Source organism: Chrysochloris asiatica, unplaced genomic scaffold (assembly GCF_000296735.1).
Source record: "Chrysochloris asiatica unplaced genomic scaffold, ChrAsi1.0 scaffold00006, whole genome shotgun sequence".
NCBI classification, from domain to species: domain Eukaryota; kingdom Metazoa; phylum Chordata; class Mammalia; order Afrosoricida; family Chrysochloridae; genus Chrysochloris; species Chrysochloris asiatica.
In genome coordinates this window covers 11575564-11594044 of record NW_006408524.1, presented here as the reverse complement: position 1 = coordinate 11594044, position 18481 = coordinate 11575564, and the positions used below count along the sequence as shown (strand labels likewise).

The following is an 18481-nucleotide window of genomic DNA, read 5'->3' as shown; positions in this document are numbered from 1 at the left end:
TTAACTTCGTTCTTGGGGATTGCTAAACTCCCGGACACACAAACTTCTAAGTTCCTAGTGCTGTCGGTTCTGACTCATAGCTACGGGAGTGACTGGTGGATTTGAACTGTTGACCTTGTGGTTAGCAGCCCAACAGATAACCCAGTATGCTAACAGGAAATAAAGAATAGCACTTACCCTGGAAGTATGACCTCTGCCTTTTCCCATATCCATTTAAGGCTGCACTGAGAGTAGGGACTGGGAAGGGACTGTAATGAATGTCTGGTAACATTTCTTCAGGAAAGGATCCTTCTTTTCACTTTTAATTTACAGGAAGAAGACTGCAATTTGGGGAAGGTCTGTGGGGCACAGAAAGTGCAACAGAACCGCTTTCCTAACCGTGACCTTGAAATTCTCCCCACCTGAACGTACCCCTTTGCCCCTTTAAAACCCAGTGCCCTTCAGAATGCAAGTGGCATCACTGCCACTGCATTTCCTGTTGGCAGCAGAGAGCAAGTAAAAACAGAAGCTGTTGCAGGCGGTGGCTAAGGCAGAAACAGCTCTGGCGCGTTTCATCGGCGTTTCCCAGGCTCCTCGTCCCAGCACTGGGCCTTGTGTGCCCAGATTCTAACGCTGCAGACGCTTCCTCGGGAACAGGAAGCAACTTGGCCCAAACTGCGCTCCCCGCAAGTGCTGCGAACCCGGGGCGGACCGCCACTCTTCGCCCGGCTGCCCCAGCACCTCCCTGGGCTCCGCATCACCCTAGGGGACTCGCAGGGGCGGCGATAGCCATGCCGGGGTGCGCTTGTCTCCGCGTGGCCCGGGGGTCCGTGATGGCCTGGCTGCTGGCCGGCCTCTGGGTCTGGGGGCTGGGCGGCCTCTGCGGGCTGGGGGCGGCGGCGCCGGGAACCGCAGGCTCCCTAAGGGCACCGCAGCCGTGCCAGGCGCCGCAGCAATGGGAGGGGCGCCAGGTTCTGTACCAGCAGAGCAGCGGTCGCAACAGCCGCGCCCTGGTCTCCTACGACGGACTCAACCAGCGCGTCAGGGTGCTGGACGAGAGGAAGGCGCTCATCCCCTGCAAGAGGTACGCTGGGGTCGGCAGGGCGCGGGCGCGGGTGGTGGGGGCGCGAAGTCTGCACTCCAGTTCCAGCCGCTGCACTTGCCCAGTCAAAGGGCCTCGGGGCTCCTCCCTTTTCCCAAAGGAAACCTTTGTAGGCGGGTCGCCTGAAGCCCACTTGGTCGGGGGCTGGCGGAGGGCTTAGCTCGCTGGGTCAGTGAGCGGGGTCGCTCTGTAATGCGCCCTCACCCTAGGTTCGCCAGCTCCCCTTAGGCTACGGAGTCCGGCCCGCCACCTTTGGAGCCCCCTGCAGCTTCGGGCGTGCCCTATACACTATCTCATCTCTGCAGGGCCAACTGCCAGGGAGTCACCCAGAATTTGTAACAAAAGGCATAGATACACATTTAGAAACAATACAACACTACCAAAGGATGGGGAAACCAATAAAGGGAATTAGATCGCCCACAGACTCATCCGTTTTAACTATTCCCTTAAAGTTTATAAGCAAATTTTACATGATCAACGAACATACTCATATATTATCTATATCCTTTTTAATTAACCTGGTATCCTACATGCTGTGATTTGCCATTTTTTGGTGGACTCCTTGCCGATTTTTAATAACTGCACAATATTATATAGAGGAGATAGGCGGTAACTTTTTTACAACCACTTTCCCATGCTTGTTTTGACAGGACACCTTCAGACTGACCTGTCTAAGATCTGATTTCTATTCCGGGATCACCACGTGTCTTTCTGTCTCCACCCTCTTGTTTCTCTGTTTGTTCCTCTCAGGATTATGCTGGTCTCTATTTATGGTATTTGCATCACTGTGAGATGTCACATGCTTTCAGGCTCCAATGAGCTGTAAGATCGATGTCAAAATGGCACCATTAAAGTGTCTAGGACAAAACATACCTTGATAATGTCATTTCATCAAACAGCATTTATTAAAGATAGTGGATGTCTTTAAGAAAATATGGGAGCAATGAAACCTTTCAATTGGGCATATTCAAGAATGCAAGATAATGCTTTACAAAATGCCATCCGTGGGTGATTGGAAGCACAGAGAAGTAGGATTCTCATGCTGGACTGTGAATTTCTGTGAAGCCTTTTAAGAAGGTGGTTTCTATTAAGTCTTGAAGAACATTATCATAATAGTAATTATCAACATTTGTATGTTTATTGTATATACCAGGCCCATGACTTTACACATATTATATGATTTTATTGAAATCACACAGAAAATAGGTCTAGGGAGATTAAACAACTTTCTCCAGATTTCACAGTTGGGACTTGAGGGAGCTGGGTACAGTTGACACCTATGATGCAAAAGGCTCATTTCTACTCACTCCATTTCTTCATTCAACAAATATTTTTATTCAGATCAGACACTGTGTATGAGCAGGTGGGTCCTACTGTTCAGGGACATCATAGTCTGACATTGTTGTTAGTTGTCACCATCCCTGAGTAGCATGGTTTTAGTAGCCAGAAGTCACAGGGACATGAAGACACCATTTGACCTGAACCATTGTGGGCCTGCCCAGGCAACATAAAAATGGATGGGCCTGGATAATTTCAAGAAGAGTAATCAGTTTTCCTTTGGCAATCTTTAGTTATTGTTAAATGTTTGCTCTCTATAAAAATGAATAATGACTTTCACTTTTGCCAACATTGTGTGTCTCATGTGTCCAGATCGCTCACACATAAATGTAGCAGGCATAGAATGGTTGGTGCTTGTGGGTATATCTATCTTATTCTTAGTGCAGTCTGTTTGCATGTGCAGTACAGATAGAAGTCATATGCATATAGTCTCTTAAGCTTTCAGAGACTCAGTTGCCTCATCTACAAAATGGAACTACTACTAATACCCATGGAGTCCTCATGTGATGCTGCAGGATAAGCACTGGTCTGCTGACTGCAAGGTCAGAAGTTCAAGTCCACCTGCTGCTCCTCAGGGTCATTATGAATTGGAACCGACTTGCTAACACTTAACAATGATGCCTATATTGGATTGTTGTGGGAATTATAAATAAATTAACACAAAGAAAGCACAGAGTGCAGTGTCTGGCACGTCAGCTACTGAGCACGTGGCAGCAGCTAGTCCCATTATCACCATCATCAGCTTCATCCTGGTGAATTTACCTTGACCCAGAGTCTCACTGTCAGCACTGTGAGCTCAGAACCGTGGTCCATGAGCACACACAAGAGTCCTTTGGGAGTAGAGTCACAGTAAACAACCTCAAAGGCTAATCTATACATTTCAGTGACCTGTAGAACTGGCATGAAGACCAGAATTCTCAAATCTTAGGTTATTTTCTCCCTCTAGACAGAACTATGTGGGGAGCCAAACTAGCGTCAGGAGGTTGTCGAGCTAGCAAAGAGTTGGAGCAGTTCAAATTCACTGAACAAGCATCTAATGATTACACACTCTAGGCTAGGCAGTATGTTTAATCTTGAACGTTCCATCATAATAAGACAGGCCAACCCAGGGTAATGTTTCATGGTAATCAAGCTATGGTAAAGTGTTATATTCATTTTTACAACAGAGACCTCTTTTTTGTATGTGCTGCCCTAACTTGACTGGGCAAGACCCACTCCATTCTGAGCAGAGTCACCCTTCGTTTTCTATGACTCTATGATTGGGGAGTCCTGGCATGACACTGTAGGATAAGCACTGGACTGTTAACCATAAGTAAGGTCGGTGGTTCAAACCCACCAGCTGCTCCTTGAAAACTATCCAGGATCACTATGAGTTGGAACTGATTGAACAGCACTTAACAATAATTATTGTTATTAAGTCTTTGGATATGTGTATTATACTTTTGGTGGGGTCACTATAACATCCTCTTAGCTAGAAGATCCTATATTCCCTTGCAGTGATTTCTCGTTCTTCTGCCCTAATCCATTAAGTGTTGGTTTTACAGTTTTAACTTTTAGAAGTCAATTTTATTCCCCTTCTTTCCAATGTCTTGGCAAGACTCTGCTTCACAATCCCATCTCTGGCCCCAAATCAGATATGAAAATGAAGGTTTAGCACATAAATGCATTTTCAAGCCCTTTGAGTTGTTGGAACAAACTCAAAAACTTTTTCAGGTACTAGCAATCTGGCTTAGAAACCAGATGTTAAGAAAATATATATGGGTTGTCTCCATATTTTTTAGTAAGTTGAGAAGTAAGTTTTAGCATTGGATCAACCTCTTAAGATTTTAATTTTGCATTCTGATAGTTATGGAAAATCCCACTGATAGATGCTGTAGAATGACTAGGATTTTCCAGGCTCTCTTCTCTCTGAGATGATGGAAATGATTAAACAACTTTACAAGCTTCAGATAAGACAAGCCTTAGAAGAGAATGGGAAATATTAGTAATTGATACTACTTTGTTTTCCAACTGCCTTTCCCGACTCTTTGATTAAACTCATAAGTCTTACTTTTGGAAGACTGAACGAAAAGGAAGATTATTTTCATGTTTCAGTCAACATGTTGACCTTTATAGGAGAAGCAAGGATGGTGAGACCTTGTCTTACTTTCTTTGGACATGTTATCAGGAGAGACCAATCCCTGGAGAAAAATATCATTCTTGGTAAAGTAGAACATCCGTGAAAAAGAGGAAGACCTTCATTGAGATGCATTTACACAATGTTTGCAACAGTGGACTCAACCATAGAAACAATTGTGAGAATGGCACAAGACCTAGCAACATTGCCTTCTAGTATATGTAGGGTCCCTGTGAGTTATAACCTACTCTCTTGACTCTAACAACAACAGTGTAAATATAGAGTGGGCTCTGTTAGGCTACCAGTAACTTACTAATTCTGCTTACAAAGTGGTGGGTAGGATGTTAGATTCAATGAAAGTGCTGATGTAGACTGAGCAGAGAAGAATTGAGAAAATTTGTATCTATAAGCTTGAGGTCTTGGCTTGGAAATCCAGTCAATTGCCAGTTCTATGTGTTTAACTGGAGATTTGTATCTATAAATGATTGTTGTTGTTGTTATGTGCCGTGGAGTCGGTTCGGACTCATAGCGACTCTGTACAGGGTTTCCAAGGCTGTAAATCTTTACAGGAGCAGAATGCCTCATCTTTCTCCCACGGAACAGCTGGTAGTTTTGAACTGCTGACCTTGCAGTTCGCAGCCCGATTCGTAACCACTACGCTACCAGAGCTCCTTCTGTAAATGATTATAGAGGTTTAAAAATACCTTAGAGTGGTGAGTGGATTCTCATTCAAGTTCTGAGTAACTGAAGTCTGTCTCAGTTTTCCCATAGCATTTCATTTCTTGGAAAATAGAATAACATTGCTATTTTTCTAGAAACCAGTCTGGAATAGAGAGAACATGAGCATGCATGTTTGAGTTGTGAGTTGTCAAACATGACTTCTAATTCTGGGTTGTTCACCTCATGGTGCATAACTTCTCAGAAACTCAGTTTGGGGGTTTTTTTTTTTTTTTTTAAATTTTATTAAATGTATTTCTAATGATACCTACAGTGTTGATACTAAATAACTTTTAGACCTTCTTTCTTAAAGCTAGGTACAGATAGGAACCAGTGATACCACGAGAGCCGTAATTGTGCTTTTATTATATCAGGCTGATTCACTGTTTTTTTTACCATGTAATGAAGTTGACCCGAGTATAATAAAAAATTTTTAAAAAGTAAACACGATTGTTGCCTTTGTGCAGATAATCTAAGGTTCTTTTTCTTCCTTCTCCATTTTACTAAGCCTGTGCTTCTGGGTAGAAAGAAGAAGAAGAGAGTACCTTTCAATGATTTAGCTCCAAACTCTGCAGACTGCCATCTCTAAGGAATCCCACTTCATATTAAGCAGTAGAACGAAACTGTTTACAGGCGTGTTCTTCCAAGTATCTGCTATAGAAAATTTGCTGCATGAGATGGTATCATGGTGAATTCAGCAATTATATGTGCTTGAGAGTAGGGATATATTTTTTAGTATATAATCTTATTTTTAAAACGATTTCACACTTACAGAAAAGTTGCAATTAATTAGTACAAAGAGTTTTACTTAGTTGTTTCTTGAACCATTTGGGAGTGAGTTACCCACTTGATAGCCATTGTTCCACATCTACAAGGGGACTTCACAAAGTTTGTGGACAGATGGAATTAAAAGATAATTAAAATTTTCCATACATTTTTTGAAGCCCCCTTCATATTTTAGTACATATTTCCTACAAATAAGGACATTGTCCCCCACAACTGCAATGGAATCGTGCAAACCAAAGCTTTAATGCTGGCTCATTTCTACCATCTGATACTCATTTTCCATTTGTTTGGAACTGTTTAATTTTTGGTCTTTGTAGCAAGGACCCTGTTTAGATTCAAACATTGTATTTAGGTGTTATATCTCTTTAGATTCTTTTTGTCTTGTTTGTAGTTTAACACTTTTGAAGATTATGGACCAGTTATTTTGTATGATGTTCTTCTGAATTTGATGTTTCCTAGTAATCATTATCCTTGGCAGGAACATCACAGAGCCACGTCCATTCTTCTCTGCATTCTTATTTCATTTTGATTACGTGATTAATGTACTATCTGCCAGGTTTCTTCACTGTGAATGTATGTTTTTTCCTCTGTAATTAAAATCATTTTTAAAGAACTAGGTGCATATGCTCTCTTCATTAAACTCTAAATTTATTTCTCAGTGAATCTCATTTTGTTCTCCCCAATGGGTTATAATCCATCATTCTTAGTTTATTTCTTTAATTTGATACAAATTGTCCTAGATTTGCCTGGTATGAGCCTCTTCAAGATGGCTTCAATGTCTTTTTGACATTTCTCCATTGTTCTTTTAGCATTTCTTTTTCTTCTGGCAAAAGATGCTCTAAGACCATTTGTGCTTTCCTTGCCCCAGGTCTGGAATAAACCATTGCTTCATGGAGTAACTTACTTTTTACTGGTGAATAATATTTGGAAGCCAAGCTGTATGCTCTAGGTATACTCATTGGGTGGCACTGTTCCCGGATCCTTTCTGAAATGAATATAGATTTGAATACACATGCACACACATATATAGTCACATTTACATCTATATTTATTTTGATACCTCAATGTCAAATTCATTTTATTGTTAGCTGTTACAGAGTCAGCTCCAACTCAGGGTGATCTTATACAAGAGAGTAAGTAAAAAAAAAAGTATTGCTACTAGGATTCCAGTTCATACTTGCACAGATTTAATCCAAGCAAAGTTTGTGGTGATTAGTGGATGGCTTCAGACAAGTTTTCCCAGTAATACACTTGCCTTAGTCTTTTTTGGAATTCTAAAAGGGAAATCCTGATTATTTTCAAAGGACACATGACAATCATGGAAGCTTAGTATGAATACTTCATTGATGAGAAAGAGGCCAACAAAGTTGCACTGAGGGATGTTTTATTTTTCCATCATGATCATGTAACCCTGCTCAGTATTTGTGGATAGCATGCTTTGTTACTGTTGTTAAGTTCCATTGATTCAGTTTTGACTCATAGAGACCTTTATAGGGTTTCCGAGGAGTGGCTGGTGAGCAAATGTTGTAGTTACGCTGTAGTTAAGTGCCATTGAGTTGGTTCTGACTCATAGTGGCCCTGTATAGGGTTTCCAAAGAGCAGTTGGTGAGCTTGAACCGCCTACCTTGTTGTTCAAACCAACCTTGCGGTCCAGTGCATTAACACACATCGCTACACCAGGAGCAAGAATTAGTGTATGAGAAATCCTGTTCTTTTCAAGTTTTTATTGTGAACAGAGTGAACATTTATAGGGCAAATCAGTTCTCCATTCAACAATTCATACACATTTTGTGTCATGCGATTATTGTCTTCCCCACAATGTAACATCGCTTACCCTACTTCCTCCCTGTGTTTCGCGTTTCCATTCTTCCTTCTTTCCTAACCCTTCTGAACTTTATCCTTAAGTAAATGCTGCCCTTTTGATCTCAAATGGTTGATTTTTCTAATGTCTGTGTGGACCTCACTAGTGTTATTGTTCCCCTTATAGAGCTATTATTTGGCTGAAAATTGAGTTTCTGGGGTGAGTTCAATTCCAGACTGGGAAAGGTTTCATCCTTCTCTGTCCAATCAGTAAGTCTTTTTATGTTTTTGAGGGTTTTTTCCCACATTTTTCTCCCACTTTTCCCAGGACCTTCTAATGTGCTCTGTTTGCGAGCAATTGGTAGTAGCAGCTAGTTCTCTGGTTTCAAGTTCATGGAGGCTGATGTCTCCATGAACTTGAAATGATGGAACTAATTGAACTCATTATTTCCATATATCTTTGACTTTCTTCACTCTTCTTTCCTTCAGATGGAGAAAGACCATTTGTTGTTAAGTATCGTTGAGTTGATTTTGACTTATAGTGACCCTGTATAGGGTTTCTGAGAAGTTGCTGGTGAGTTTGAACTAGCCAGTGTTGCTGTTCAAACCCCCAGTGCTTATCCTACAGCGCTACCTCAGAACTCTGAGCATTTTAGCCCCGAGTGGCTGCCCACTAAAGTAGGGTATGCCCAACAAGAATTTTATCGGGAAATCTTATGCCATCCACCCCACAGCCTTGATCTTGCGCCTTTAGACTCTGCTTCTTCCTAAAACTCAAAGAATATTTAAAAGGAGCACAATCTGAGTCCCTCAAGAATGCCAAAACTGCCATTTTGACGAGGTATAAATGGAAGAGCACAGAATTCTTTGGGCAAGGGTTAGAGAAATGGAAACGCCACCTTCAGAAGTGTGCACACCTAGATGGAGGAGATGTCAAGAAACAGCTTCACATTTTGAAATTGTTGGTTAATAAAGAGTTCTGTGATTTTGTAGCCCTGTTTTCGACTTGCCCTCATATAACAGAATGAATCAGTGCCAGGTCCTGTAGCAGCTTCGTGACTGTTTGTTGCTTGACACCGTTGTTGTGGCTGGTGTTTCCGTCCATCTGTTTTGAAGGTTTCTGCTGGCCTTTCTCTACTGATACTTCCCATTCTAATGTGTACTATATCGTTTGTTCTAGTCTTCGCCATTTTATTTGTGTACCTCCCTTTTCAGCCAGGGAGAAAACTGGATCCCCATTATTCAGCTGCAAGAGGTCACTGGTTTTCCCTTACCCCTGCCTGAATTCCCTCCTCACTCCATTTGGGTTCTCACACTTTGTTCCAGAAGAACCCTCTGCATGAGCACCAGCCTCACTCCTCTTGGGCCAAGAAGAAGCTTACTTTGTGCCACCTTTTCTAATAGCTTAGGATGGGAAGAAAAAGGGTGGCTAGGTTACGTTTGGTTTTTTGTTTTTTCCCCCCCTTTTAAATATATTTGTTTTGTGGTTAGGTTTTTCAAAGTTTAGCATGCTAAACATTGATTGTAAATTCTCAGTGTATGTCTTGGGGGAGAGGGTCAGTGTAGGTAAAATAATATGAAGTGTTCAACAACTTTATTTGATTGTTGTTTTTGTGAAGTGCCCTTGAGTCGGTTCGGACCTGTAATAGCTGGTGAGTTGGTGAGCCTGAACCACAGACCTTGCATTTCAAAGGGCATTGCAGTCTGGCACATTAACCTACAGCACCACACCAGTACTTTTATTAGGGACCCTGTTTAGCATGAATTGCCTTTCAGAACGTCAGGAGAACAACTTCTCCATTTGTCTTTACTGCTTTTCCTTGGTCTCTGGTGGCTGAAGCTAGCATTTTCTTTCATTGTTTAGGAAGTCTGAGTGAGTGTGATTTCTTGATCCACTAAGAAGAAGCCAAGTTGATTTTTAATACAGAGTTTTTCTTCAAGAAAAGTATTTTCTTGGAAGCACATACAGTTTTCTTTAAGAGTCATAAGTTTTTGAGTCTGAGGACTCTGGATTTTAGAGGAGTAGTGCTGGGATGTGGAGGGGAAAAGTGGTTGTAGGAAGGGCAATGAGACGGAGATGTGCCAAAGAAGATAAACCCAGGAGAGGAAGAAGGGTGGTAGGGTGTTGTTGTTGTTGTTGTGAAGTGCCATCGAGTCGGTTCCGACCCATAGCGACCCTATACAGGGTTTCCTGTATAGGGAGTAGAAAGCCTCATCTTTCTCCCGCGGAGCAGCTGGTAGTTTCGAACTGCTGACCTTAAGGTTTGCAGCCCGATTCGTAACCACTACGCTCAAACCCACTGTCTTCAATTGATTCCGACTCAGAGACACTTATCTATGTAGGATTTCAAAGGCTATAAATCTTTGTTGTTGTTACTGTTGTTAAGTGCCGTTGAGTCAGTTCCGACCCATAGCAACCCTGTATAGGGTTTCCAAGGAGCAGCTGGTGAGCCTGAACCTCCGACCTTGCAGTTCAAATGGCTTTGCAGTCTGGCGCATTAACCCACAGCACTGAAACCTCCTCTTTCTCCCGTGGGTCAGTTGGTGGATTTGAACTGCTGACCTTGCAGTTAGCAGCCCAACAATTAACCCACTGCACCAGCAGGGCCCCTTTAGAGTATGAGATTAGTTTAAAAATGGAAACCAGGGGTCATCCCCATACTACTTAGGAAAGATCTTTACTTTGCTCCAATAAACTTTGAGCCATTGCTTCCTGATTCTGACCTTAAAGATTGTTAGAGGTGGTCAGGGGAAAAGTGCCCAAGGATCTGAAAATATTCCACCAATTAGTGGTTTGTTTTTCCTGGAATAAGTGCAATAGTCTTGTATTTCTCTGCTTCCAGTAAAAAAAGAAAAAGAAAAATTATCTTTCTCCTTCTTCATAATTTCTTTCATTTTTCTCTCTTTCAAAAACAGTACCTTTTTTTTTTTAAGTCTTGCTAGCTAACACCCCATTCTCCCCTTCCATTTAAAGCACATCTGTGCTAATTCCAGCTTCTGTATATCCATAGTCTCCTGAACCCATTTTAGCCAACATGTGACCACCACAACTCTAGGGAAACTGTTTTGGTCAACAGCAATGAGCTTCCCAGCTTCCCATTACTAATCAAATGATTTTTTTTTTTTTTTTTTAATCAGTTCTCATTTTACTGTTGGTCATTTTTTCCATCCTCTTATACTACCTTCAATTGGTTCTTAGGGGACACCACACTCCTCTGGTTTCACTTCTTCCTACCTCATTCCTCTCCTCTGTCTCTTGCCATTCCCTCTCTTCTCTTGGAGGTAGGAAGAAGAGGTGGAGAGCTCCAGGGCTCAGCCTTTCTAACCCTTCACGTTCTGTTCTGTCTTTACTCTTTCTTGGGAATCTCATCAAGGTCATGGCTTTAAATACCATTTCTACACTGCAGATCCCAAATGTGTGCCTCCAGTCCACAGCTCTCCCCTGAACCTAGACTCATGTATCCAGATGACTACTTGATTATTGTTGTTAAGTGCTATGGAATAGCCACCCTGATAGGGTTTCCAAGGAGTTACTGGTGGGTTTGAACTGTCAACCTTGTGCCACACCAGGACTCCGCTTACTTGACTAGTCTAATATTGTTAGCTTTTATTGAGGTAGTCTTAACTTATTGTGACCCATGCACAATGGAACAAAATGCTGCCCACACCTGTTGCCATCTCCATGATCAGTTACAGATAGATTTTCATTGCATCTTAGCTGGAAACTCCACTGAAACCTATTTAGCATCCTAGCAATACTCAAGCTTCCACTGGCAGACAGGTGTCATAGCTGTATGTAAACTCTTGGCTATGGATCAAACCCAGGTTGTTATGGATTGAATTATGGCCCCACAAAAGTATGTGTGGTAAATTCTAGCTTCTATGCCTGTGGTTTATATGAAAAAAAAATGTGGCATCAGGCTTGGAGGAAGACTCATTAACAACCTGCAATATGCAGATGATACAACCTTGCTTGCTGAAAGTGAAGAGGACTTAAAGTATTTATTGATGAAGATCAAAGAGCACAGCCTTGGGTATGGATTACATTTCAATGTCAAGAAAACAAAAATCCTCACCACTAGACCAATAAACAACATTCTTATCAATGGAGAAAAGATTGACGTTGTCAAGGACTTCATTCTTCTTGGATCAACTATCAACACTCACAGAAGCAGCAGTCAAGAAATCAAACGATGTTTGCATTAGACAGATCTGCTTCCCAAGACCTTTTTAAAGCGTTGAAGAGCAAAGAGGACTAAGGTGCGCCTGACCCAAGCCATGGTATTTTCAATAACCTTATATGTATGCGAAAGTTGGACAGTGAATAAGGGAAACCGTAGAAGAATTGATGCATTTGAATTATGGTGTTGGGGGAGAATATTGAAAGTGCCATGGGCTGCCAAAAGAACCAACAGATCTGTGTTGGAAGAAGTGCAGCCAGAGTGCCCCTTGGAGGCCAAGATGGCCAAACTTCATCTCTCATACTTCAGACATATTTCATGAGGGACCAGTCTCTGGAGAAGGATATCATGTTTGGTAAGGTGGAGAGTCAGAGAAGAAGAGGAAGACCCCCAGTGAAATGGATTGGCAAAGTGGCAGCATCAGTGGGCTCAAGCATGGCAAAACTTGTGAGGTTGGCCCAGGACTGGGCAGTGTTTTATTCTGTTGTGCATAGGGTGACTATGAGTTGGTGCTAACAACAACAGCATGCCTGTGGTTATAATCTCAATTGGGACTGAGTTACCTTTGTTATGTTAATGAGACTGGATTAGAGAGTCAGTCTTTTTTGAAATATACAAATCAAGCTATTCAGCAGAAATGAGGGAAACTTGATGCCAAGCCATAGGTTAATCTCTCAGAAGCAGAAGTTTAGAAGAACCAAAGCCTTTCTGGCAGAGCTGACAGAAAGACAAAGTCCTCACTTGACTTAACAGCCTAAATTAGGACTTCTAACTTCCGAATGGAGTTCTGATGTGGCTCTGTAAGATAAGCACTGGGCTGCTAATGAAAAAGTTGGCAGTTCAGACTCATCAACCAGAAACCCTAAACAAAGTTGTTATGAATAGAAACCAACTTGACACAACTTAACAACAACAACCTTTTGCCAATGGTACCCACTTGTGGCATTTCTGCATAGCGTCACTTGATAACTAAGACATGGGTTTGCTATTGAACCAGTCCCAAGTGTTCATTAATCTTTTCTAACAGCTTGTCAGGAATGAAGTGCCTGAATGCTCTCCCTCACAAGTAAAACAAATCAGACAGACAAAACCTTACTCCTCTTGAAGTTTTCATTTCAGTTAATAGAAACACAGTGCTCAGGCCCCAAACCTTGAATTGTCTGCTTTCTCCTTTTCTCATTTGCTACAAGTAATTCATTAGCAAATCCTGATAACTGTGATTTCAATAAATGCTGAGACTCTGAGCATACTTCCACCATCTTTCAGGGCCAGATCATGGTGTGTTTGCAGTTTTGCATACTGGACCCCTCTGCTTTTGCCCTTGCTGCCTTTATCTGGATTAAAACAAGCCCTGTTTTATAGCATCTGAGCTCAGAACCCTCCAGTGCTTTTCTGTATCTCTCTGAGTAAAGGCCCTTGTTCTTGTTATGTGCCCTCCAGTCAGATTCCATCTCACAGGGAATATGGTTACACCTCAATGTAAAGAAAATAAATTCCTCACAACTAGACCAATAAATAACATCATGAGAAATGGAGAAAAGATAGAGGTTGTCAAAGGCTTCATTTTGCTTTGATCCACAACTAACACTTAGGGAAGCAGCATTAAAAAAAAAATCAAATGATGGTTTGCATTAAGCACATCTGCTGTACAAGACCTCTTAAAATGGTTCAAGAGCAACAATTTGAGTCAGAAGCAGTATCAGTTTGAGAAATAAGGTGTGCCTGACCCAAGCCATGATCATTTCAATAGCCTCATATGCATGTGAAAGTTGGGCAAGGAATAAGGAAGATCATAGAAGAATGGATGCATCTGAGTTATGGTGTTGGAGATGAATATTAAAAGTACCATGGACTGCCAGAAAATCAAACAAATCCTAAGAAGTCAGTATGGTGAGAATGTTCCTTAGAAACCAGTAAGGTGAGACTTCGTCTCTCATATTTTGGACTTGTTAACAGGAGGAACCACTTCTTGGAGAAGGAAAGTGAAGGGTCAGTGAGAAAGAGGGAGGTCCCTCGCTCCCCACTGCCAATGACATGGATTGGCACAATGCTAGCAACAAGGGCTCAAGCTTAACAACAATTGTGAAGCTGGTGCAGGTCCAGGCTGTATTTCATTCTGTGTGTATAGGTTGCTACGAGTCAGAATGGACTCAACAGCCCCTAACAACAACATAGGGTTTCTGAAGCTGTAATTCTTTGGGGGAGCAGAAAGCCTCATCTTTCTTACAAGGAGCAGCTGGTGAGCTCCAACCACCAAACTTGTGGTTAGCAGTTCAGTCTTATCCTAAAGACCCTCAGCATTCCTAATGGTCCTACGAGGGCCCAAAGACCGTGTCCCCCAACCATCCATTGCCTCTCTGGCCTCACTCCAGGCTCCTACTGTTCCTCCAACATGGTGTTGTTGTTAAGTGCCATCTTATCGGTTCTGACTCATAGCAACCCTGTATAGTGTTGCCAAAGAGTGGCTGGTGGATTTGAACCTCTGATCTTGCAGTTCAAGCTGACCTTGAAGTCTAGCACTTATCCTACAGCTCCACATCAGGATTCCTTCAACACATTGTTGTTATTGCTAAATGCCTCTGGTGTTTTCAGAGTAAACAGCATATGAAAATACCAGAGAATTAAGTATACATAATGTATTGTGTTGAATTCCTCCTCCAACATGTTAGTTATACTTAGCTCTCTGGTGTTTTCTTATGCTGTTCCCTCTCTTGGAAATCCTTTCCCCTAGAAAGCCACATGGGTTGCTCCCAAGGTCACCTTCTTAACTCTGAAGCTGTCCTTAACTGCCCCATTTTAGACTGTATCCCCTTCAGCATTCGTACTCACGCCACCTCATTGCCTTATCTTTCAAGGTTCCTGGTGTAGTGCTATAGGATCAGCTCTGGACTGCACATCCATCACAAGGTTGGCAGTTCAAACCTGCCAGCTGCTCCTCAGAAACCCTGTACAGGGTTGCTATGAGTTGGAGCCTACTTGATGACACTTAACAACAAAAACAATACACTGACAAACAATATGTGGGGCATTGTTGGGTCAGTGGTAGAATTCTTGCCTTCTGTGTGTGTGGTGGTGGTGGCAATTCCGACTCATAACAACCCTGTATAGGATTTCCAAGACTGTAATTCTTTACAGGAGCAGAAAGCTTCATCTTTCTTCCATGGAACCGCTGATAGTTTCGAACTGCTGACCTTACTCCATCTGGGAGAGCTGGGTTTAATTCCTGGCCCATGTACTTCCTGTGCAGCCATTAGCTACCCATCAGTGAGCCGAGGCTAGCTTGTTGCTGTGATGTTGAAGAACTGTTGGCACAGCTTCCTGACTATGATGAACCATAAAGAATGGCCTGTCAACCTACTTCCAAAACTCAGCCAATGAAAAGTCAAAACTCTATGGATCACAATCGACCAATCTGCAACTGCGGATGGCACAAGAAAGACCGTTTTATTGTGAGTGGGGTCTCCAGAGTCAGGGGTCAAATCAGGAGCACTTAATGAAACAATATACTGTATAATTTTTTTTTTTTTAATCTAGTCCTGCACCTCCACCCTTCTCAGTAACCCTCATCCAAAGTAAGGTTCCATTGGTGGTGGCAGTGGTGGTGGGCCGTAGAGTCGGTTCCAACTCACAGCGACCCTGTACAGGGTTTCCGAGGCTGTAAATTTTTATGGGTGCAGAAAGCCTCATCTTTCTGTTGCTGAACAGCTGGTAGTTTCGAACTTTGGACCTTGAGGTTAGCTGTCAGATTCATAACCACTACGCTACCAGAGCTCCTAAGGTTTCATTGTTGTTGTTAAGTGCCATCAAGTTGATTCTGACCCATAGCGACCCTGTATAGGGTTTCCTAGGAGCAGCTGGTGAGCTTGAACCACCACCACTTTGCAGTTCAAACGACTTTGCAGTCTGATGCATTAGCCCACAGCACCACACCAGGAATGCAAGGTTCCATTGTTGTTGTTGTGAAGTGTTGTCGAGTCGATTTTGACCCATAGTGACCCTGTATAGGGTTTCCTAGGAGCAGCTGGTGAGCTTGAACTGTCGACCTTGCAGTTCAAAGGTTCCATTAGGGCACATTTATTTTTTATTATTATTATGCTGTATTCCAGCAACTTAGAACAGGACCCGACTAAATTTTTGTATAAAGTAATGAGTATTAATGGTCACCTATGTTCCTGATGTGGTGCTGTGGGTAAACACTGGACTGTGAGCCACAAGGTCAGCAGTTCAAATCCATCAGCTGCTCCTTGAAAACCCTGTACAGGCTTGTTATGAATCGGAATTGACTCGTTGATACTTAGCAATGATATATTCATTGTGGAAGACTATGTGAACTATAGACAAACAAAGAGGAAAAAGTAAAATCATCAGTAGCTTCCCAACTGATAAGCTGCTGTGAGCCATTGATTCGGTTCTGACTCAGCAGTTCTGAGGCTGTCTTTACAGGGAGCCGTGCTGTGGCGCTGTGGGCTAATGCGTCAGACCGTAGTCATTTCAACTGCAAGGTCAGTGCTTCAAGCTCACCAGCTGCTCCTTGGAAACCCTATACATGGTCACTATGGGTCAGAATTGACTCCATGGCACTTAACAACAACAACAACAAGTCTTTACAGGAACAGAAAGTCTCATGTTTCTTCCATGGAGCAGCTGGTGGATTCAAACTGCTGAGTTTGTGTAACCCAGTATACAACCCACTACCCTACCAGGGCTCCTTTCCCAACTGATTTAACTATGATTAATATCTCCTGAATATCCTAGGAGATTTGTAGGCATACAACAAACCACTGTAGCATATCCTAGTTCATAATAAGCTTTTGTCATGTAATAATATATTGTGTGAGTTTATTCGTGCCGGTTAGTCTTACGTCTACCTTCTTTAAATTTCTGGCTCCTTCTCTGTCAGGTCTCCAAGAATCCGTGTTCCACATGCCATTCTCCATCACATCTTGTTCTGTTTTCTGTAGAACACTATGACTCTCTAACATTGTGTTTTCAGCTAATTTGTCTGATGTTTATTGTCTGTTTCTCTCCCCTGTAGGTAGGAAGGGTTTTATTGGTCTAATTTACCACTGAACTACTAAGACCTAGAGCAGTGCTTGGCACATAGAGAGCCTTAATAAATGTACTGGATGAATACATTAGAAATATAATTTTAATGGATTTTGTATTACTAGCACATACATGTTCAGGGAGGGGAATTTAGATAACACAAGGAGCAAAACTAAGAATGTTACGATCACTCATAATTCTACTCCAGGTTTAACAACTTGGATATATGTGCTTCTGTGGGGTTTTTTTTTTCTATTTCTGTATATACACTTTAAAAAGAAAATGTTGTGCATTTTTTTTTTCATTTAATACAAAATATTGTGCATATTCATCATGTCACAGATAATCTTCAACAAAATCTTTTTTTGTTGTTGTTTTTACTGATTTTGTTATTCTAGCTAATGTTGTTTGTTGTTAGGTGTCATCGAGTCAGTACCGACCCATAGCAACCATATGCACAGCAGAACAAAACACTGCCCGATCCTGGGCCAGCTTTGCTACTGTTGCCACGCTTGAGTCCATTGATGCTGCCACTTGGCCAATCCATCTCGTTGAGGGTCTTCCTCTTTTTCTTTGACCCTCCACCTTACCAAACATGATATCCTTCTCCAGCGACTGGTCCCTCCTGACAATATGTCTGAAATATGAGAGACGACGTTTGGCCATGTTGGCCTCCAAGGAGCACTCTGGCTGCACTTCTTTCAAAACAGATCTATTGGTTCTTACTTGGCAACTCTTTATTATGGGACAGTTATGTTTCTTCCCCCTCTTTTTGCCCTAGTACAAACAATAGTACAATATGTAAACCTTTGTATTTATGTGTGATTATATGAGAAGGTTTCAAAACATTAGTGAAAAATCAAGTTAAAAGATAATGGATTTCTTTCCGTGAACTTTTTGAAGCCCCTTCATATGTTCACCACTTTCAAATTTACTTTGGATAAATCCCTTTTGGGAGAAGAAACCTTTTGATCTGGTTTTTAGTTGAATGATTGAAGGTAACTGGTGTGGCACTGTGGGATAAAGCACTGGACCGCATGGTTGGTTTGAACCACAAGGGTGGCAGTTCAAAATCAGCAGCCACTCCTTGGAAGGCCTACACAGGGTCACTATGAGTTGGAACCGACTTGACGATACTTAACAACACCAAACAACTTTCTGTTTCCTTCTGAGGCAGTTTTGGGTTTTCATACTTTCTCAGAAAATGTTCCATCTCATCAAGAGTTTACTGTTTATCATCATAAAGTTGTCCATGATATTCTCTTAACTTTACAAAAATAGTCTTCCTTATCTGTTAATACTCTTTTCAACGTTACCACCATTCTGTATTTATATTTTCTGTTATTTTTTAATAATTAGACTTAGTAGTGTTTTTTTAAGTCATAAGTTAAATGGATTTATGTGATATTATATGAT

The 18481-nt window shown here is 41.9% G+C and overlaps 1 protein-coding gene across 1 annotated transcript in view; it reads left to right on the top strand.

The window, feature by feature from the left end:
* Nucleotides 1-770: 770 nt before the first annotated feature.
* EPDR1 (ependymin related 1) overlaps nucleotides 771-18481 on the top strand; it is a 44286-nt gene continuing 26575 nt past the window's right edge. The window contains exon 1 of the mRNA XM_006832122.1: nucleotides 771-1063. Coding sequence (XP_006832185.1) covers nucleotides 771-1063 — 293 coding nt within the window. The remainder of the gene's footprint in view (nucleotides 1064-18481) is intronic.